This window comes from Chiloscyllium plagiosum, chromosome 20 (assembly GCF_004010195.1).
Source record: "Chiloscyllium plagiosum isolate BGI_BamShark_2017 chromosome 20, ASM401019v2, whole genome shotgun sequence".
In the NCBI taxonomy this organism is placed as follows: Eukaryota; Metazoa; Chordata; class Chondrichthyes; order Orectolobiformes; family Hemiscylliidae; genus Chiloscyllium; species Chiloscyllium plagiosum.
Window position 1 is genome coordinate 43,485,891 of NC_057729.1, and position 23,377 is coordinate 43,509,267.

The 23,377-nt window shown below is 41.2% G+C and overlaps 1 protein-coding gene across 1 annotated transcript in view; it reads left to right on the plus strand.

Moving 5' to 3' along the window:
* lama5 (laminin, alpha 5) overlaps nt 1-23,377 on the plus strand; it is a 300,746-nt gene that overhangs the window by 102,859 nt on the left and 174,510 nt on the right. The window contains exons 4-6 of the mRNA XM_043710073.1: nt 5,308-5,426; nt 5,847-6,017; nt 9,960-10,057. Coding sequence (XP_043566008.1) covers nt 5,308-5,426; nt 5,847-6,017; nt 9,960-10,057 — 388 coding nt within the window. The remainder of the gene's footprint in view (nt 1-5,307; nt 5,427-5,846; nt 6,018-9,959; nt 10,058-23,377) is intronic.

Consider the following 23,377-nt stretch of genomic DNA (forward strand, 5'->3'; position numbering starts at 1 on the left):
ACCCCAGTCCAACACCGGCATCTCCGAATCATAGGTTCAAGAACAACTTGTTACCTTCTGTTGTCAGACGTTTTGAACAGACCACTCAAATGTTCATTCTGATTTCTCTCTTGCACCTTCTCTATGGCTGTAAAGCTATATTCTGCACTCTGTTATGCTACCCTGACACACTTTGTATGGTACAATCTGCCTGTGTAGCATGCAAAACAACACTTTTCACTGTATCTTGATACATGTGACAACAATAAATCAATCAACCAATCAAACATATCACTGCAAACGATGAATTCCTGATCATTATGGTCCTTCTTCTGGTATCAAGTGATCTCTTGTGGTCAGAAGTAATATTGAAAATCTTTATTTTTAAGCTACTGCAAACACATGAACATACTATTGTTTGTTTATTCTGGCACTGTGGGAGTCAGCTGCCATGCAAAAATCTAATAGCGTAGCAGCAACAGCTTCAAGCTGTGTTGCAGTATTATTGTAGTGTAGAGTTAGCATGAAGGTAGTCTCTGGGGTCAAGTGTCTTTTTCCTGTCAACATTACTGCTAACCACCAAAGCAAATACATTAACTAGTTTTGACACCGCTCAGTGGGTAAATTTAATCTGACCAATTGGGAAGGTGCAGGAGGCTTCAACTTTGACTGTTTTGATATCCTCCTCCCCAGCCCTTCCACTGAGTTTGACTTTAACTGGTGGGATTCTCTACCACAGAAGGCTGTATAGGCCACATCACAGAATGTATTTCAGAGGGAAATAGATTTCTACAGGCTAAAGGTGACCAGAGGTTTGGGAACAGAGTGAAAATATGGCATTGAGATAGAGGATCCGCCATGAACATAGTGGTATGGGTTGGTGGGCTGAATAATCTTTCCCTGCTCCTATTTTCTATAAAACTAAACTGTATCAAGGGCAGTGTATAATGTGCTTAAGTCATTCATTTTATGTTTATTAGATCAACTGCTTTAACAAAGGCATTAACATTTGAAAACTGTTGAACTGGTCTTTAAAATAATGTACATAAGCATTTAATACAAGTTCTCATATATTTTACACTCTCCACACCCAGTGTGTGGATTGGCCATTAAATTGAAATACTCACCTTCGACCCACTCGGCAGCAGTTTTAACCTGATTTTCAAAGGCATAGACTGCTCTGCTGTGCTAGGCTGGAATCAATTCCATTTTTGCTCATTTGGTCTTGTCATTTCCATTGAACGCTGGCAATGTTCCAATATAGGTCATAGATAGCCAGTTTCTGATAGCTGAAACTTGGAACACTAAAGAAGTTTTCCAAGTAAGTTTAATCATTTCCTTTGTGGACTGGAAGGGAAGCATCGATCCCTATTTGGCCACCCTACATACCTCTGCACTAAGGGAAACCACTGGCTCCCAGTAACCCCATTTCTACTCTGCTCTCTTTCCCTTCTGCCATCTTTCCCCTTCAACCTCCTTTTTAACACCAGGCTACGTGACATCCATGCTTTGTCAAGGAGGCCAGCCTAACCCATTTTAAAATGGGCCAGCTTCTCTAGCTGCCATTCCTTGATGGCCCGGTTGATCATTCTGTCACTCCGCAGCTTAGAAGATGAAACTCCCATCTTGGTTTTTGCACACACAACTTATCCATTGTCATAGGACTGCAGTTGCTGGAGTCCCAGAGTTGAAAAATGTGGTACTGGAAAAACACAGCAGGCCAGGCAGCGTCCGAGGAGCAGGAGAATCGACATTTCAGGCATAAGCCCTTTTATCCTTTGTCATGTCAAGGCATAGGGTTTTCAAATCATTTTATTCTGTTCACAGGACTCTCTTAAATGATGTTCTAACTAGTCTTTTATATATGAAGTCTGCACCACATTGTATTGAGTAAATGTATTCTTGGACCTCTCCACACCATAATATTAGCATATTGCTTTTTAATGTCAAATGAAGCACTTTGAGATGTTTTATTATGTTACATCAATATGAATTATTGTTGCTGTACCATACTGATGTGTCATAAGCTATATTATAAATTACTATGATCCCAGCTGATAGTAATACTGGTCAGATTCTAGAATCACATGGTTTGATAGGTCAATAAATTTGAGAAGATCTTAACATAAAGAGCAAAATAAGAATCAACACCTTATGCCAGTAATATTGTTTACATTCAATCACAGTGAAGTCTCATTCCAACCCTTTGCATTCATTTTTTACTAATTAATGAGGTCACAAGTGTTTCTTTAAGTAGCTTTCTGCACATTCACCAGATGTGATGCTCTCTCTGACTCCATCTCACATTCACTTACTCACTCATAACACACACGCGCGCACACACACACTCTAATTCACTGACTGGCCCTGCAGAACTCCATAAGAAATGTACAGGGCTTTGTCCAGCTCTTGGTACTTGGACTATTAAAACAGCTTTACTTTTTCCAGCTCTCTCATCCTGGAAACTGTCAAAGCTAAAACTTCCCTTCTGATAGAGATCTTTTCTTCCGAACGGAACTAGCTTGTGACCCCAACTCCTCTTGCTGTAGGTTATGTAAAAACTCAATTTTGTAAGCACTTAAGCTAACTGATGAGTTAATTGCTGATCTAGTCCCTTAGCTTAAGTTGAATGCTTTCTTGGAAATGCTGTTTTGACTAGTACTAAAAGAAATAATTTTCCAACCCACCTAAAAATAAACACATTCACAGAACTAAAGCCAAAAACCCTCTACATTTACCTATACTTTCGAACCCATGTTCCCAAATAATATTAATATATTAAATCTTTTTTACCTAACATAATTTCTGTTGTTGCAATTCTGAAGCACCTTAAATATAATCTTAATAGTGCAAACTTTGCAGCCAGGGTTTTGAGTTTCTTTCTTTGTGAAGTCAACGAAGGCAAGATGTTATCTATGCCCTTGTAATGAAGATATAAATTAATCCTACTTTTCAGGTGAAATACAGAAGGGCTGCTCTACAACACTGTCCTATCCTATCTCAGCTTGGACCTGGTTGAGTGATTCCTCCAGAATCCACGGACACCAGAGCAAATGCTGCATTCCTATCAGCTGGTGCTCTGCTTCATTCCAGCAACCCTGCCAGAATCAATTGGCAACGCTCCCTCCTGAATTTGTTAGTAACCCAGGCTGTACTTGCTCACTTATGACAGGTGGCCCAGAAGAATAAATAGAGAGCTGAATCGTAAAATCAGCTATAGAGGGAGGAAGCATTGCCAAATAGGAAAGGAATTGGTTAATTGGAGTGAGAAGGAACAGCGACGAAACTGTTATTACAAGCGTTGGCTGGCACAAGGGTGAAGACATTGGTATTTTTCCATGTTATCTTGAACATTTCAATCATTTTTTGGGGATGAAATCAATTCTTTGTGGGAGAAGATCACTTTATACAAGGATGCCTTGAAACAAATTCAGATTACCCTGACATGTTCTGTCGGCCTGCATTAGTCATGCAGATTTTTTCACCACTACTCAATGTTGGAAATCTATAGCTAGCATTTCAAACATGATAAGAAACAAAATGTACATCTGCATGTAGGCCTGTTTATTGTAATCTTATGCCCACTCAGCTAACACTGAAAATGTTGGTACTGTCTGCAATTGGTAGCTGGGGCTGCGATTGGTAACTGGTGCAATATTCAAATGTTTTTAATGTGCTGGCAATTTTTTTTATCTCTGTTCCTTATAGCACCAACCACAGCTTTGTAGATACACTCATTAGTGCATTGGTGAAGCTGGAGCTCATCTCTTTAAAGAAGGGATGGCTGAAAGAGAATTTTATACAGATTTCCAAATTTACAAGGGGTCTGGATAGATTGGCTAGGTACAGACTGTTCCTGTTGGTGAAAGAATAGTACTTGGCATGCTCTCCCAAACGAAGTCTCTTAACCTGCCCAGCATCTGAGGACTTCACTGCAGTGATGGTGCTTGAGATGAGAACTTAGCAGTGTGGGCAAAACTGGGTGCAAGATCACATCCCACCAGCTTTCAACTCCTTGAAAACATGACAGTGCCCTGCCTTCTTTGCACTCGATCAATCCATGATAAGTGCATGACCAACGACATTTTGCTTCCATCACAGGGCGAAGTGGTTCATATGATGCAGATATTAAAGTACCATTCCTACAACATAACATACGCCAGAATGAATTAGGACCAGTAGTAGGCCATTCTGCCCCTCAAGCCTGCTCAATCATTCAAATAAGATCATGTCTGATCTAATCTCAACTCTACATCCCGCCTACCCAAAACCCTTTGTCCTTTACCTTAAAAATATATAGTGACCCTGTCTGTGGAAGAGAATTCCATAGATTCACAGCCCTCTTGGGAAAAAATAATTTATTCTCATTTCCCTCTCAACTTTTAACTGTGACCCTCTAGTTCTAGTCTCCCCTTTCAGCTTTCACCGTATGAAGTTCTCTCAGATCTTATAATGTTTCAATAAGGTTAGCTGTTGTTCTTAAAAACTCTAATGTATGGAGGACAGCCTGTGCAAACCTTTCCTCATAAGATAACCCCTTCATCTCAGTTATTAGTCAAACGAACCTTTTCTGAACTACAATAGCTCCCCCCTCCCCCCCACCCTCCCACTCCTCATATCCACGGGGGGATGCATTCTAAGACCTACCGTGGAAGCCCGAAACCACAGATAGTTGTGAACCTTTTCATTTAAATGGAAAATTTACCTTCCTAGCAGCCCCTGGTCCCTGGTTCTGGAATGTTCCCTGTGTTTGGGCCGTGGTAAACCGCAGGTAAATGAAACCACAGAAACCGTGGATATGGTGGTCAGCCTGTACTTCTGAAGCATTTACATCCAATCTTCAAAACATCCAAACTGGTCTTAACATTGTCCCATATAACTGGAGCAAAACATTTGTACTTTTAGATTGCATTACCTTCACAATAAACAGCAACATTGCATTTGGTTTCATGCTTACTATGCCTGCAGACTGACTGTGATTCATGTACCAGGACTGCCAGATCCTTCTGTTCCTCAAAGTTCTGGAACCTCTTTTCATTTCAATTATATGCTGCTTTTCTATTAAGCTCTCTCCGTTTCTAATTCAATTGTATTTGTAATCTCTTAATCAGCATTTAGACTTCTTTCCAAATTGTCAACAGTTCTTGTCATAATTAACAATTTGGAAATTCTTCGGTAATTTTGTTGACTTGCCCAATTAAAACCCACTTAAGGTCAGTTTTATGAATTAGATGATCAATGTTTTAATAACCCTTAAATTTAACTTTTGAATTTGTCATTCATTATCTATCTACCTTCACTTGGTGTAATCACCTCTCTGTTCTTCAGCTTCCAAAAGAGACTGCATTGAGAAATTTGGACCGAAGTCTGTGGAGCGTATTATTAAGGATGATGATGCTATCTGCACCACAGAATATTCACGTATTGTGCCTCTTGAAAATGGGGAGGTGAGTGTAAAATAGTTACCAGAAAGTTGTTGGATTTGTGTTTTTCTGCTCTGGACTTCAAATATTTCACATCATCCATTCTTCAATTAAATGTCAGAAAGTGTCATGCAGATTTTAGTTTAAGTTGTATAGCAGGACACATTTAAGACATTTTAAAGTTATAATGAAGTTTTTGTTATAACAGAAAATTAGGTAGTTGAAAATCCTACAATGGATGCAGATTATTTGCAGTACTTCCACATAAGAGGTTGATAAGGCGTCCAGGTGAGTTTCGAAACAGAACTGTTTATTTTTCTTGTTTGTTGGTGCATTATTTGAGTTATCTCAATAATTGATTGTTTTGCAATGTTTATAGATTGTGAAGATTAATAAGTGGCGATGTTAAATATTCTTACTAACTTTCCTAAATTCCCATCTTAGATTGTAGTTTCCTTGGTAAATGGACGACCAGGTGCCATGAACTTTTCTTATTCTCCTGTGCTCCGCGACTTCACCAAAGCTACTAATATCCGTCTGCGGTTCCTCCGAACAAACACCCTCTTGGGTCATTTGATGGGCAAGGCCTTGCGGGACCCAACTGTTACACGACGGGTAAGTGCAGACTTTTTATATCTGACTTTGTTTGTTTGTTTGTTTACTGCGGATACATGAGCTTTGAAAATACCTGTAGTCCCAATAGCTGAGGTAGCTTCTCCATCTCTGAATCATAAAGCCCATCAAAGGTCTTGACTTTGACCTCATATCCAAGCTAGTTACAGGGTGACAGTAATGTTGCTACGATCATAGTTGCCATGGTTGGGGATAGGTGGAAGGTTTTAAAGAGCATAAATAGGAGCAGGAGTAGGTCAATCAACCCCTTGAGTCTGCTATAACATTCAATAAGATCCTGGCTGATGTGATTCCTGCCCTAAACTCCATTTTTCTGCCCTCTTAACTCTCTTTTTGATTACAAATCTATCCAACACAGTCTGTGCTTAAGATGCTTCCAAACACTAATTCCTCCTTTTCTCCATATTAAATGTTATTCTGAAATTGCACCCCTGAATTCTGAATTCCTTCACAAGTGAAAATCCTTGTCAAATCTATTCTTGTCAAAGTCCCTCAGAATCTTTATCTCTTTCAATAAGATCATTTCTCATTCTTCTAAAGTCCAACGAGTATAAACTCAAACTGCTCAACCTTTCTTCAGATGCCACCGTTCATTGTTACAGGGACAGTTTATACTGGAAAGAATATGCCAGCATTCCGTATTAAAGTCCGTATTTTTGAATAATGATCTGTTGGGCAATTACCACTTATCAAAATTTATCCAATTGTGATCAGTTTCTCCAGCAAGAAGGATGAAAATTTAAAGATTTTGGGAAAAAAAACTACCTTTTTTTACAGAATAGGGTACTCCTCACATTTTCTGCATTCAGTTAATTTTCATGTGGACGGTGGTGTTACCTTCAGCTACTTGTTACCATGACTTTGTTCATCTTGTTGGTCTCTATACCTGATTCTGAATAAAATCACCCAGTGCAATTACCATGCCAACCAGATATCCTAAACTGACTTAGTTCTGTTTGCCAGTATTTGGCCCATATCCCTTTAAATCTTTCCTATTCATGTACCCATCCAGATGCCCTTCAAATATTATAATTGTGCCAGCCTCCACCACTTCCTCTGGCAGCTCATTCTATATATGCATCACCCTCTGTGTGAAAATGTTGCCCCTTCAGTCCCTTCTAAACCTATCCCCCTTCACCTTAAACCTATGCCCTCTAGTTCTCGACTCACCCACCTCAGTGAAAAGAGCTTGTCTATTTACCCTTTCCTGCCCCTTTTGATTTTACAAACCTCTATAATGTCACCTTCAGCCTCCAAATTTCCAGGGGATAATAACGCCCAGCCTATTCAGCCTCTTCCTAAAGCTTAAACCCTCCAATCCTGGCAGCATCCTTGTAAATCTTTTCTGAACCCTTTCAAGTTTCACAACATTTTTCTTGTAGCAGGGAGACTAGAATTGAATGCAGTATTCTAAAAGTGGCCTCACTAATGTCACTTACTCATGCACTGACCAATGAAGGCATGTGTGCCAAATGCCACCCACACCACCCTGTCTACCTGTGACTCCATTTTGAAGGAACTATGAAAGTGTACCCCTTGGTCTTTTTGTTCAGCAGCACTCCCCAGAGCCCTACCATTAACTGTATAAGTCCTGTCCTGATTTGTCTTATCAAAATATAATACCTCACATTTATCTAAATTAAACTCCATCTGCCGCTTTTTGGCACATCTGATCAAGGTCCTGTTGTACGCTGAGGTAAACCTTCACTGTGCAATACACTTCCAGTTATGGTGTCATCTGCAAACTTTGCCACCATGCCTCCTATATTCACGTCCAAATCATTTATATAAATGACGAAACGCAATGGACCCAGCACCAATCCTTGTGGCACACCTCTGGTCATAGGCCTCCAGTCCAAAACATAATCCTCCATTACCACCTCTGTCTCCTACCTGCAAGCCAATTTTGGCAAAAATGGCTAGCTCCCCCTGGATATTATGACATCTAACCTTGCCAACCAGTTTGCCATGTGGAACCTTGTCGAACACCTTGCTGAAGTCCATATAGACAATATCTATTGCTCTGCCTTCATTAATTATTTTTGTCACTTCAAAAAATACAAACAAGTTAGTGAGACACCATTTCTCATTCTCAAAGCCATGCTGACTATCCCTAATCAGTCCATTCCTTTCCAAATGCATGTAAATCCTGTCCATCTGAATCACCTCCAACAACTTACCCACATAAGGTTCACTAGTCTATAGTTCCCACCTTTCTTAAATAGTGGCACCACATTAGCCAACCTCCAATCTTCTGGCACCTCACTGTGACTATTGATGATACAAATTTCTCTGCATGGGGCCCAGCAACCTCTTCCCCAGCTTCCCGCAAAGATCAGATCCTGGGAATTTATCCACCGTTACGCATTTTAAGCCGTCGAGCATCTCCCCTTCTATAATATGGATAATTTTCAAGAGATCACTATGTATTTCCCCAAATCCTTTTAACTTCCCTGTCCTTTCCACAGTGAATACAGCCACAAAATACTTGTTTGTAATCTCACCCATTTCCTATATTCTGCACGTAGATGGCCTTGTTGATCTTTGAGGGCCCTATTCATTCCCTAGTTATGCTTTTTCCCTTCGAATACTTGTAGAAATTCTTTAGATTCTCCTTAAACCTATTTCTCAAAGCTAATTCATGCTCCCTTTTTGCCCTCCTGATTTCCCTATCAAGTATACTCCTATTCCCTCGTTCTCCTCTTTGCTCGATTCCAACTGTCTATGCTTGACATGAGCATGAAAGATTTTGAACATTTATTTTAAGGATATTCCTTATACAGAATATTGACATTTCTGAGCAAGTTATCCCAATACCTGAACCATGCAGTTTGCAACTTGTGCATCATATTTGACCCAAAGATGTGCTAATGTCAATGCATCCATGTTACCTCTGAGTGTCTATTTGAATCACTATAGCTTCATCCCAGCCTCAGCTCATCTGTAGCTTCATCCATGCCTTTGTTATCCATGAAGTCGATGAAGTCTAATGCACCGCTGGCTGACCTCCAGCCTTCCATCCAGTATAAACTTAAGATTGTTCAAAACTCTGCCTTACTTAAACATGTCCTTATTCAAGTCGTCATGTTCATCCATCACCTGTTTGCTGGCTGACTTATATTGGCTCCTAGTTGAGTTAAGCCACAAACTGTTTTTAAAAACCTTGTCTTTGATTTCAAATCCTTTCATGGCTTTAGCCTTCCCTTTCTCTGTAATGTTTTCCAGCCCTACAACAATCCGCGATGTGCCATAATCTATCATCATGAGCATCCTTGATTTTAACTGTTGTTGGTAGCTGTGTCTTTAGTTGCCTAGCACCTAAGCTCTGGAATTTCTTTCCGAAACTAATTGTCCAAATGTGCACGTGCACACTCTGTAAAGTTCTTTCCTTAGTTAAAGGATAGCTTTCATTGCTATCAAGCTCACTAGACAAGTATGCTTTATGCATTGTATAGGGCTATAGATTGTGTAAATAGGTCTATATTCACTGCAGCTTAGTCCTCTAATTGAGACTTACAAGATCCTGAGACGACTTCACAGGTTGGACACTGAAAAGCTTCCCCATGTGTGTGTGAGAGAGAGAGAGAGTAGAACTAAGGACGCAATTTAAAAATAAGGATTTTTCCATTTAAGGCAGATCCTGAATCTTTGGAATTCTATACCTCAGAGAGGTTGAAGCAAATACCCTTCTTTGCCACAAAAACTTTCAATGTATCAAAGGTAATTTGAGGGAGGCAGGAATGTGGAGTTGACACCACAATTGGATCAATCACAATTTTATAGAACGGCTTGAGGGACTTAGTGACCTCTTCCTACTCCTAGTTTGCATGTTTGTTTGTTTGTATGTAATTTACCAGGAGGTTTAATGTAAGCAATTGTGGTAAAATATCCTAACTCTGAACTGAAAACGTTATTTTCTTTCAGTATTACTACAGTATTAAGGATATCAGCATAGGTGGACGTTGTGTGTGTAATGGTCACGCTGATGTGTGTGATGCTAAGGACTTATCGAATCCATACCGGTGAGTATTGAATTATTTCCTACCAATCTAGCAAGCTTCAGCTATCCACTAATTCATGATGGTTTTAAATGGAAGGCTAGTTTTCTGAATGCTTTCTCAGATTTTATTACTAATGAAAGAAGATTTAAAACCAGAAGAGTTTTTGTTATCCAGGCATTCCAGTGTTAAATTTCCTAATTCATTGAACATAGGGCCACGCTTATTGCACCTTGTACTTTTGAAAATAAGGAATTGTGTTCAGGATGTCTTTGCCTTTTGCAATACAAACCCTCCAGTACTTTGTCTAATTTTTGTCTAAGGTTTTTTGAGAGTTTGGTCTGAGATTTGTTTTATACTATGTTAAATAACTAGTTAATGCTGAATTCTTAAGTGTAGGATCCACATACTCTCTGGGTTTACTGACTAAAGAGAGAAGCTATTTCTTCTGATGTGAGAGTTCAGAGCAAGGAAGAGATGAGCACTAAATTAGAACAAAGCCATTCTGGGGTAATATGAGAAACCACTTTCTCATTATTAGTTGTGGCGATCTGGAACTCTTGTCCTCAAAAAGCTTTTGAGTCAAGGTCGATTGAAAAAGTTCAAAATAGAGGTCGGTATATTTCTGTTAGAATGTTATAAAGATTGCGCAAACATTATTTGTTGTTGTTCACTTATAGAATGTGAGCGTTGCTAGCCAGCCCATCCCTAGTTACCTTTTGAACTGGGTGACTTATGAGGCCATTTCAGAGGGCAGTTGTGAGCCAACTACATTGTAGTGGGTCTGGATAGAGACCAGACTGGGTAAGGATGGCAGATTTCATTCATTGTAGGGCACTAATGAACCAGATGGGTTTTTCTTACAATCGATAATGGTTTCATGGTCATCAGTAGATTCTTACTTCCAGATTAATATTAACTTCAAATTCCATCATCCGCCAAAGCGGAATTTGAACCCGTGTCCCCAGATCATCGGCTGAGTTTTTGGAATGGTAGCCTAGCGATAATGCCAGCAGGTCGTTGCTTCCCTATTCAGTGATTTGTAACTAAGACTGATAAATGGAGTCTCAGTCATGGCTGATATATATCTTACTGAATTCAGGAAAGGACTTGGGAGTAAGCCATTTAGCCGCTTAGTTATTAATGAGTAGGAGTGGCAAACACTGGTTAGCGTTGACTGCTGTGCCCTTGGTTCAGGATTATCAGCAGTCATTGTTTATTTCTCCCCCAACTTGCTGCACTCAGACCTTACGAGTGATCTGTGAATTCATGATTTCCCAGGGTTAAATGGACGCTTTTGCTTTTAAAACAGAGAAAAAGAAGCAAAAAAGCATATTTCTTAAAACTCAACCACAGAAAATGAATGCTAAGGACAAATAAAATACCCGCTTCTGGAATTTTTGGGAATTTGTTGAAGTAGAACCCGAAGGGAGACTACATCTTATTAAACATCAAAGGCAGCTGACAGGAACGAAATGAGGAAATTTGGAAGGGGAAGGTGATTTGACTAATGGAGCTCAACATGAAAGCCATATCACAGTTCTCTATCATCATTAACTTGGTGCAGAGATAATGGGCTAAATGGCCTCCTATACAGGAATGTTTCAGTGATTGATCCTTGATTGAATTAAACTGATGCATAAAGTCATAGAAATGTGTAACTCATCAAGCCATTATACTCTTCAAACAAATTGTTGCTCCATCTGACTTGAATCATTCATTTCACCCCCAAAGCCCAAAATCTTGCTATTCAGACTGTACCACATCTATCACTTATTTCCTTGCTTTAAGAAGTCATGCCAAGGATGGCTTGCAAGAAGCGATGTGACTGCTAAATACTTTATTTGAGGTTACTGACTATGTTGAGTGAATAAATCAAATACCAATCTTCTACCATGAAATGTCAGCGTTTTTAGCCCTGTGTTTCTGGATTAAATACTGTTTATTTTTCCAGCACAAGAATAGTAAATGATTGGCCTTGCTTAATTCCATCTAAGCACACTGGAAAGTTGGAAGGGAAAAGAGTTGTTAATATCTGTCTTTTAGCATACAATCAATACTTTTTCTTCAGTGACACAGTTAGCTTTTGGAGTGTAGATGTAACAAAAGAAAGCAGCAACATTTTCTGTTGAGATGTTCGATACTGACTGTCTCATCGAGACTTGAAAACCTCTGAATCTTTTAACTGACTGGCATTAACCCGGAGGAGAAAGTGAGGACTGCAGATGCAGGAGATCAGAGTAGAGAATTTGGTGCTGGGAAAGCACAGCAGGTCAGATAACATCTGAGGAGCATGAGAATCAACGTTTTGGGCTAAGCCCTTCATCAGGAATGACTGACTAAGGGCTTATGCCCGAACCATTGACTCTGCTGCTCCTCAGGTGCTACCTGACCTGCTGTGCTTTTCCACACCACACACTCAACATTAACCCAGAGGAGTCATTAATGCTGATGTCCTCAGTGAAAGCATTGTTAAACCCACATTTGGAGCAAGCTGCATTCTCTCCCATTGAAACTCATCCTTCATTTTTCTGTTCTAGCGGTTAGACGTTCATTCGGTCTCCAGTCCAAAATGTCAGTGGAACTTTGTCAGTAAGGGAATGGTGACCTTGTTCCATTCAATTACACAAAACCCATTTCTCATTGGCTTTCCAAATAAATTCTGCAGCTTGTTGCTTAGGAATTTCTGAAATGTGTTCGGCAAGAAAACTGGGGCATATGCCAAGCACAGCATCTTTAATTGTTTGCAGTTGACTTCACTCCCTCTAGAAAGAATCTAATCATTGCACGAGCTTCAGGCCAATACTGTTTTAAACTCTCAGACTCATACTCATTGAGAAATACACTTTTCAGTGATGATAGTGGTAGGTAGCATTTTGTGAGCTACTGTTGGGACTTGCCGTTTAGCTCGATCTTTGCAAGACTCCATGCCTCAAATGTGAAGCTGAAGCCATGTCAGCAAGAATTAATCTTGTTTAACTAGTGCCATAAATAACATTGCAACTTTTCTTCCTTTTTAAAAATCTGTGGTTGAGTTGTCAAATTCTTTGAGCCACAGATTTGTAGATGTTTGATATGAAATATTGATGTCAACCTTGACTAAGTGGTAAAACCCTCGACTCTGAAGCTGAAATTATGATTCCTCTGGGGTGTTTCTTCCAGGACCATGATCTTCCCTGCAAATTATACATTTAAGTACGTTGGGTCTGAGGCATCCAATCCAGATCATTACATAGAACATAGAAAAGTACAGCACAGTACAGGCGCTTTGGCCCATGATGTGCCAAGGATTATTCCCAATCTAAAATAGAATAAAATAAAATAACCTAACCTACGCACCCCTCAATTCACTGCTATCCATGTGCATGTCCAGCAGTCACTTAAATGTCCCTAATGACTCTGCCAGCGGTGGTGGTGGAAGCAATGCATTCCATGCATTCACAACTCTGGTCAAGAACCTACCTCTGTCTCCTCTATACCTTCCTCCCTGTATCTTAAAACTATGACCCCTCGTGCCAGTCAGCCCTGCCCTGGGGAAAAGTCTCTGACTATTGACTCTATCCATGCCTCTTGCATACTCGATCAGGTCACCTCTCTTCCTCCTTCTCTCCAGCGAGAAAAGTCCGAGCTTAGTCAACCTCTCTTCGTAAGTCAAGCCCTCCAGTCCAGGCAGCATCCTAGTAAACCTTCTTAGCACCCTCTCCAAAGCCTCCATATCTTTCCTATAATTGGGCGACCAGAACTGGGCACAATCTTTCAAGTGTGGTCTCACCAGAGTTTTGTAGAGCTGCAGCAAAACCTCGCAGCTCTTAAACTCAATCCCCCTGTTAATGAAAGCCAAAGCACCATATGCTTTCTTAACAACCCTATCCACTTGGGTGGCAACTTTGAGGGATGTATGCACTTGAACACCAAGATCCCTCTGTTCCTCCACACTGCCAAGAATCCTGTCTTTAATCCTATATTCAGCATTCAAGTTTGACCTTCCAAAATGCATCACTTCACAAATCCAAAATGGCCTTTCCCCTCATCCACCTGTCCACATATTGAGTAAGGAAACCCTCCTGAACACACCTGACAAAAACTGCTCCATCCAAACCATCTGCACGATGGAGGTTCTAGTCAATATTGGGAAAGTTGAAGTCATCCATAACAACAACCCTGCTACATCTGCATTTTTCCAAAATCTGCCAGCCTATGAGCACTTCAATCTGTCTACTGCTATTAAGGGGTCTGTAGAAAACTCCCAATGCGGTGGCTGTTCCCTTGCTGTTCCTAACCCATACTGACTCAGTGGACAAACCTTCCTCAACAACCTTTGTTTCTGTAGCTGTGATACACTCTGATTAACAAAGCTACACCCCCTCCTCTTTTTTCCACCCTCCCTGTTCTTTTTAAATGTTCTAAACCCTGGAACATCTAGCAACAATTCCTGCTTCTGTGAAACCCATTTCTCTCTTATGGCCACAACATCATAGTCCCAAGTACCATGCTCTAAGATCATCACTTTTATTTCTGACACTCCTTGCGTTAAAGCAGACACACTTCAACGATCCCTTTGTTCCATCACATGAATAACCTTCCCGATAGATTCAACTATATCCTGTCACTTTCCCAAATCTATCTACCCCCCTCTCAAATATGTAGCTCTGGTTCCCAACCCGCCAAAGTAGTTTAAACCCTCCCGAACCACACAAACAAATCTCCCACCCAGGATATTTGTGCCCCTCCATTTCAGGTGCAACCCGTCCTTCATGTATAGGTCCCACCTTCCCCAGAAGGTATCCCAATGGTCTAGGTATTTGAAGCCCTCCCTCCTGCACCAGCCTCGCAGCCAGGTGTTAAGCTGCATTCGCTGATTGTTCCTCACCTCACTATTTTGTGACACCAGTAGCAAACCTGAGATCACTACTCTACTCGTCCTGTTCTTCAGCCTCCAACCTAGCCCTCTGTAGTCACTTTTCAGATCCTCAGTCCCTTTCGTGGCTATATCATTGCTCCAATATGTGCCACAATTTCTGGCTGCTCACCCTCCCCCTTCAGAATCCTGTAAACCCGATCAGCAACATCCTGGACCCTGGCACTGGGGAGGCAACATACCTTCCGGGAGTCCTGTTCCTGACCACAAAATCTCCTGACAATCCATCTAACTATTGAGTCCCCTACCACTAGCGCTTTTCTATTTCCACCCCCCCCGGCCCCCCCCCCTTCCCTTTTGAGCCTCAGTGCCAGGGACCTGACAACTATGGCTTTCCCCTGGTAGGTCATTCCCCACCGGTAGTATCCAAAACGGTATACTTATTGCTGAGGGGAACGGTCACAGGGGGTCACTGATCTATCTGTTGGTTCCCTTTCCTCCCCCAAAAGTAACCCAGCTGTCCTTATCCTGTGTCTGAGGAGTGACCACCTCCCTGTACATCCTCTTAATTTCTCCCTCAGCCTACTGGATGAACCGCAGTTCATCCAGCTCCAGCTCCAGTTCCCTAACTTGGTTTTCGAGGAGCTGGAGTTGGGTGCACTTCCCACAGATGTGGTCGACAGAGACATGTCATGTCTCTCACTTACCACATTCTGCAGGAGGAACATGCAACTGCCCTATCAGCCATACCCTGCTAATCTGAAAGCTCGCACAGAACTAAACAAGGAAGAGAAGAAATGAGGAAAAAAAAGAGAAAACCCAAAAACTTACAAGTTTACAGGCCCTTAATAAGGTTAGAGGAGGTGGGTGGGAGGGAGGCCAGTATAGGGTCTTGGATTTAGATCTCACCCAGTTAAAAACTTCCCAGCAGCCCTCACTTCTCTCCACCCTCTCTCCTTGCTGCTCTGTTCAAAATGGAGGCCCAACTTTCGAACTAAGTCCCTTTCTAAGTGGGAAAAACTGACATATCTGGCAGCCCTCATTTCTCTCCACCCTTTCTCCTCGCTGCTCTGTTCAAAAAGAGTTCAATCAATTGCAGCGTGATCCATGTCTCTGTGGGTAGTTTATCTTCCTACTTGGAATGTGGGTAACACTGGCTGGGCCGGCATTTATCACCCATCCCGAGGTGTCATTAAGAAAGTGGTGGTGAGCTGCTACCTTGAAGTGCTGCAGTCTGGCTGGTGTAGGTAGACCCGCAATAGAGTTAGGGATGGAGTTCCGGGATTTTAATCTAGTGACACTAATGGAATAACGATATATTTGCAAGTCGGGATGGTGTGCGGCTTGGAGGGCAACTTGAGGATGGTTGTATTCCCATGCATCTGTTGCCCTTGTCTTTCTAAGTGGTTATGGTTATAAGTTTGGAAGGTGCTGCTTAAGGAGTCTTGGTAATCTGGTGAGCTCTCCTAATCTGGTGAAATCTTCGAAGCAACAAAAGCTTTGACCAATTAATACTCTACAAATGAATGTGTAAGGTGGGACTTGGCAGAGCTTCATGATCTTCCATTTTCCTATCATTTAGCTTGCCTTATCTTTATCAGCACCAAAGTCTGTGTACTGAGTAGAGTGAAACCTGGGCAAGATATGTAAGGAAAAAGCTGAGCAGTTTTCATCTTGGTGGTAGTGGTCAAGGCCGCCAACCCTCAGGTCCTGAAGCTTGCTCGATACTTCAGCATACATTGACTACTGAGCCAATGGTCCTTTTAATCCTCTCATATTTTCAGCAGATGAATAATAGCCATATACCCAAAGACCTTCTATGTGGTAAACTGGCCTCTGGCTCATGACCTACTGGACATCCCTACCTTTGCCACAAAAGCACTTGTAAGACAAACATGAAGATGGTAGACATCTGTGTATGCAACTGGGAGACACTGGCAGCTGTGACCTCTGGAGGCTGATTGTGTGGAGAGGTATTGGAAGAGACTGGGGGGCTAAGTGCACTTTTTCTGCCTACGCTGTAGCAAAGGTGGCAGAGATTGTTTCATTATGATGGAGATTAGGAGTGAAGGGATGTGACTCAGCAATACCAGATAGTATTTAACAGATTTGGCCAACAAGATGCAAAACACCACCTCATGAGGTGGAAGGTTGATGGTATCTTAACTAGTGAAGTATTTGATTCCTTCACCAACCAAAGAAATTGAACCTTGAGCCTCAAACACTTCACCTTTTGCCTTGGCAGGAATATCGTCATCAACTTGAAACTGCCCATTAAAGTTCCTTCATTTCTGTCTTAGCCTTGACCTCAAAACAGAGCCTTTGCTTCACCAGGTGATGTTTCTCATCCTCACACTCTCATCTCTGGATGAGATTAACTATTGGTGCCAAATTGTGGGTAATATTGCTGTCTGGGCCAACCAGGAGCACAATGATAGCTTATCACAAGACATTTGTAGGTGACTTTCGGTGAATCCAATCTTTTGATTCAAAAGGCGCCTGCTGGTAGATGTTGGTCAGGAAGGTTGTTCCATGTGAACTACAAGGTGGAAAGCAGGTGGGTGATCGTGTAGGGAAGTGGGATACAGCATGGATGGTTTCAACCAGCTTTTAGGTTCTTGTCAGTCGGCAGACATGAAGGGGAGTGACATTTGGGAGGAATGTTGAGCGGAGGGGGCCAGTTCTGATGAGCATGGTTGCATTTATTTGAGTGTTAACAAGCTGTGTGTGTTTGAGATGACCTTGAGAGAGAGAGAGAGAGAGAGGTACACAGTATTCTGCTACAGGGTACAATTGGATACATACTGAGGTCGGAGTGTTGAGGCACCATCCCACCACAGATCCTACAAATTTGGTCAATGGGTTGTTTCTGATTTTGACTTTTACAGTATTTTTGTCAGATATTCCCAGAAGGACACAAACCTATCCACTGCCAAGTCTCTCTCCATGTAGTTTTTTGACCTGCCTTTGGTACAGGCATTTAGGAGTTGGAATTCACTGGATATTGTTATGGAAGGTTTCAACACAAGTTGCCTTGTATTGCAGTTGTCTGTCAACTTTGTAACATTTTTGTTTAATAATCTGGTCCAATTGCATTTAAAATTCCTTTTGCTCTTTACTATGCCGGTGTTTAATCCTAGTGTAGACCATCAAATGTATGCTATGATCTTACCAGACTTTTTCTTTGTTCAAAGTAAACAAAGAACTTAGGTACTACTTAAGATGATACATTTAGCAAGTTCCATAGTTTTGAACAAGCATAATAAACTTTACTTTCTAAAGTTGGAACAGAAAAACACTCTGTAGTATATATCTTCACCCAGAGTGAGAGTCTGTGGAATTCTTTCTGCCGCAGAATGTGATTGGAGCCAAAACATTGAATAAGATAGATATGGTGCATGGGGCTAAAGAGTTCAGAAGATATGTTGGGGGGGGGGGGGGAGTGAGACTAAGGCACTGAATTGGATAATCAGTCATGATCATGTTGAATAGCAGAGGGCCAAATGGCTTACTCCTGTTCCTGTTTTGTATGTTTCTATATAGAGTTTTATGCTCTAACATTCAAAATTAACACAAATTAAATTTGGATTAACAGCTAAATTATGACTGAAAGCCTCACAGGCTGCTTTGTAAATCGTTAATGTGGTCTGGACAAATTCTGCACAGACAAGTCCTGATCCATGGTAATCTCATCAAAACTCTTTATCACCTGTGAAAGAAACTTTAATTCTTTACTTTCAAAAGTCTAGCTTCCAGAACATTTTCACAAGGTGGTCTGATCATGGACAGTCTTAATGACTGCTCTCACCAAGGTAGTTCAGACTCTTCCTCTGACACTATATGTTCTGCAAGATTCCCAAGGCTGCACCCAGGATGTACTCATCGGCACAATTCCAGGTCTTTTGTTGACACCAAGCTTTACTAAGCTGATGCATTGCAAAATTGTTCATGTAAAAGCTCATTGTGTTTGCACTGGCTCTCCAACAAGCATTATAATTTGGTGCTGTTCACTGCCTCTTCTCCATGTTACAATATATCTCAGCTGCATCAAGCAATTCTTGCTTGTGTGCTTCCTTCAGCCTTACTCTCATCTATGAAGAATCATCAATGGCTTTCAAGGGCTTTTCCCCCTAACTGCCTGGAGTCTGCTCATAGCAACCCTGTACTACCTTAAGACACTTAACAGCATTGTCTTGGCTTCAGAATGTCATTGCAATTAATTTTTCCTGGCGAGCGCACATCTAGAAAGAATTAAATCCGCGAACTTTCCTCAGGTCCATCCATCGCCTGTTCAGGATTATCCTCCACCTAACCTTTTGTGGAAATAGACCCTTCAGTCCAATTGTCCATATTGATCCAGTTTCTCAAACTACACTGGTCCCACTTGCCTGTGTTTGGCCCATGTCCCTCCAAACCTTCCCTATTCAAGTAACTATCCAGATGTCTTTAAAATGTTGTGACTGTACTTGCATCTACCACTTCTTTGGACAGTTTGTTCCATCTACACACCACCCTCTGTGAAAAGGTTTCCCCTCAGGTCCCTTTTAAATCTTCCTTGTCTGCCTTTAAAAATAGGAGTTTTGAACTCCTTTTGTTCTGTTTGATCTTCTGACTTTTTTCCCCACTGTTTCTCCTGTGCCACTCAGGAGACGTTTGACTCCTGTGATTATGTCAACGTTTTAACACAAGAATTCTTCAGGACCAGCCTGAGATGATTTGTTGTCTTCCACTTTCCACTTGGAATCCCTAAATTACCCTCTTGGGAGCTTCAAGCATATTGGGCTGTGGAGTGAGGAATTAAGAGTGAGAATATTGATTGTTATAATGTAGCAGTGCACCAGTACTTCAATAAACAAATATATTGTGCCACAACACAACATTAGCATACTCCAATCTTTTTACTGTTTTGGCTAAAAGTGAACTGCAAATTTACGATGTAGCTTTTGGTTGACTTTTTCCAATATGGAAAGGAATTCCATATGAATATCCTAATTACCATTCTAGTGGAAAGGTTAAATGTGAGCCCCTTAAGTTCCACAATATGTATATGTTTTCAGAAGTTTGGCACAATTGCACATTATTTATCAGAATATCCTGTTTTTTTGTCTATTATTGTTATGATAAAATTTATCCTTTTAAAAGGACTGTTTGTTATTTTAAGTAGAAACATTTTGGCACATCTCCATAATTTCTGACTAAAACTGATTATTTAATCATTGGTTTCATGTGGGTGAATGATGTTCTTTCTGTCTGAGTGCCACAGGGAGACATAATACAGATTAAAGATTTAATATGCTTATTGATCAGTGAGCTGTTGAGTTTCAGAAATACAGTCCCCACTTTTTTTGTGTGACTTTGATAACAGTTAATATTATTTCCTCCAGTGAGCCAGTGTATGAATAGCGAAATTACCTTCTCTTAGTTCTGTGCCTAAAACCTTCTGAATAGATCTTGAGGCTTGGATGATGTTGTCCAGTGAAATATTTGTGGTTGGTGATGGAGACGTTTAATTGCTGACATCCAGGAGAGAAGTCTGCTGTCTGGAAAATGCACACAATCTCAGATTTTTATGAAATCAGACAAAAGTTTTCAGGCTAACATGGTGAAGCAAAGCTCTCAATGATTATTTTGAGGTGAAACAGGTATCAGTTGAGTAAGATTTGTGCTCCCCTGACTCACAAAGGACAGGCACACACAAAGGGAAGGACGAGGAAACTGAAATTGTTCACTAAAGTTGGTACTTGGCAGTTGGAGCTATTTCACTTGATTCATTGCGGATAGTATCTTTCAAGAACCCACGATCCAGCTTGTGAGAGATGAGAGCCAAAGTTTCAAAGGGGTTTCCATATGTTTCTTAAGTCCCTGGCTGTTTATCCTGGCAATGTCCAGGAGTTCATCTTGTAGCCTGTATGATGTCATGTGAATGGCTCTGTTGTGCATGCTTTGAATTTCAGCTTGTTTAAGAAAAATCCTTTCTTAGTCGTAATATTGCACAAGATCTTTTTTAAAATCCAAAGAACAAGTTGAGCTTGTGCACAAAGATTAATGGATGGAAGTCTACCTGGTATGTTTGGCCAATACTGATAGCGCAAGTCCATAAGGATCAGGATTAAACGCCAGCTCACATTAGTGCAATGATTTCTTTTTTATAAATGAAGTTTGGTATGTACAATCTGTTCGCTTATGTCTGAGATCTCAATGTTTGAACTGCTCATAATTTGTGACGAAAGGATAGGGAGAAGCTAATTCAATGCCACGAGTGTGACTCTAAAATAAACCCGAAAACTCCCTCAAAGGAGGTGAGGGTTTTTCCAGGGGATTGAAGTTGATGCTGCAAATATTTGGAGCATATCCTACACATTGCTTGTGCTTAACCTGCTTTTAGACGCTGATTTACCATAGTTATAGATATTAATAAGATAGTTTGATGCTGTTTGGTTTGCTTACACCATTAACTGAACTAAAAGCATCAGTACCTTTGAACAAAGTTCTTCAAAGCACTTTATTGAAGCACTGATCAAAGTAGTGCACACATTCTGTCGCTAAGGGCAGGCTTATGAGACATCAAAACACCTGTGAAATTTCAATACTGCAGGAAACATCTGTTTCTTTGTTTGCGATATTCAGTAGTGTAACCCTGTAGTAATTTTTCAAGGATTGCCCAGTGATGCGTGTGATTCGTAGATGGTTTGAGTAATTACCGCCCAACATTTTCTGGGCATCATACCCCAATAACACTCAAATGGAGAAAGTACAAAGTGCACTGCTTGAAACGAGCTCAGCCGGGTGGACCTCCTAGAATATGAGTTCCCTGAGTGGAGCTGTTAACCTGGCCTAATCAGGGAGCCCTGGCTGACAGATATAAACAGGAGTGTCAGAGGTTCTGTTCATGCTGATGAAGCCGGACCAGTTTACAGTACCATGCATGTGCAAGTAAAGGGTGATTTGGTGACAAGATACCAGCCTCTGTGGAGTTATTTCAGGAGTGTCAAAGATTACAGCATTATGTTGCCTGCAGGGGAGGCTGCATGCCATTATCTACCCAGTGATGGACAAAGGCACAGCCTGCCTCTGCTGACTCCCAAGCCCTTTGCCAGGGCTTGTCAGACTGGCTCTGGGGCCCCCAAACTCTGTTTAGCTGGGAGGGCATACCTTCAAGGCACCCCGGTCCTCCAGATGCCGGCCTAGAAGTGTCCACCAGTCTGAATGATGCTGTGCTCTGGTTGGTTGGAAATTCCCAGGGGCTGGTAGCTGTTCTTTAAAGGGCTGGCAGCACAGCTGGCGCCCAATGAGTGGCCTGGCACTGGAAATTGGTCTTCGAGATCTGGTTGAGGCAGAGATTTAGCCTCCTCCTCTCTATTTCACTTTACCCCCTCCAATTTTTCCCCTGTCTGTCTTGTTCCCTGACAAAAAAAAACCTTTATATATGATCTATACTTAGCAGAATCACATTATGAGTAAATCAGTTATCAGAAACAGTTCCAAGTTTTTCCCATCCCTCATTCCCCTTGCATTGATTGGCTTGTAGGCAATTTTGGGGGGCAGTTAAGAGTCAATCACTTTGCAGCCCATACCAGGAAAGGGTTGGAGAAGTTCTTTCCTGAAGGAAGATGAATTAATCAGACATTGGATTTCTACAACAAGCAATGACCATTCCTGAAACATGTGCTCATTTCCTGATTTTATTAATTGAACTTAAATTCAACCAGCTGCCAAGATAAGGTTTGAATCCATGACCCCAGAGCATTAACTTGGGCCTGCATATCACTAGTCCAGTGACATTACCACTCCACCACCCTGGCAGTTGGTAGACAATGAGACTATACCAAGTTTGGCAGTAACTAAAATTAGAAGCTGATAAAATGGTTTGTTTTTGAAAACAAAAAGGCATAGGTTTAAGATGAGAGGGGAAGGATTTAAAAGAGACCTAAGGGGCAACTTTTTCATGCAGAGGGTGGTTTGTGTATGGAATGAGCTGCCAGAGAAAGTGGTGGAGGCTGGAACAATTACAACATTTAAAAGGTACCTGGATGGGTGCATGAATAGGGAGGGTTTAGAGGGATATGGGCCAAGTTTGGCAAATGGGACTAGATTGGGTTGGGATATCTGGTCGGCATGGACAGGTTGGACCGAAGGGTCCGTTTCTGTTCTGTATGTCTCGATGACCTGAAGGGATGTGACTAGTGAAAAATGGAACTGAAAGTTAGTTTCCATAAAGCTAAGTGATTGTATGACACACCAGGTCAATGTTTAATATATTTTCTTACGTCAAGTAGGGAAGGGTCTTCCAACAAACCTGTGGCCCTTTGGGTGCACAAAGTGATTAAATATTTCTGTTGTAAGTGAAGGTTTAGTTTAATTTTTTAAAGAAATAAATATATCTAGAGAAAGGAGGCTCTGCAAGATAAAATGCACTTTTTTTTTCTTAGAAGAGGGATTTGTGTTATTTTTCTGACCTAGCTGATCTAGCATTTATCTGCTAGATT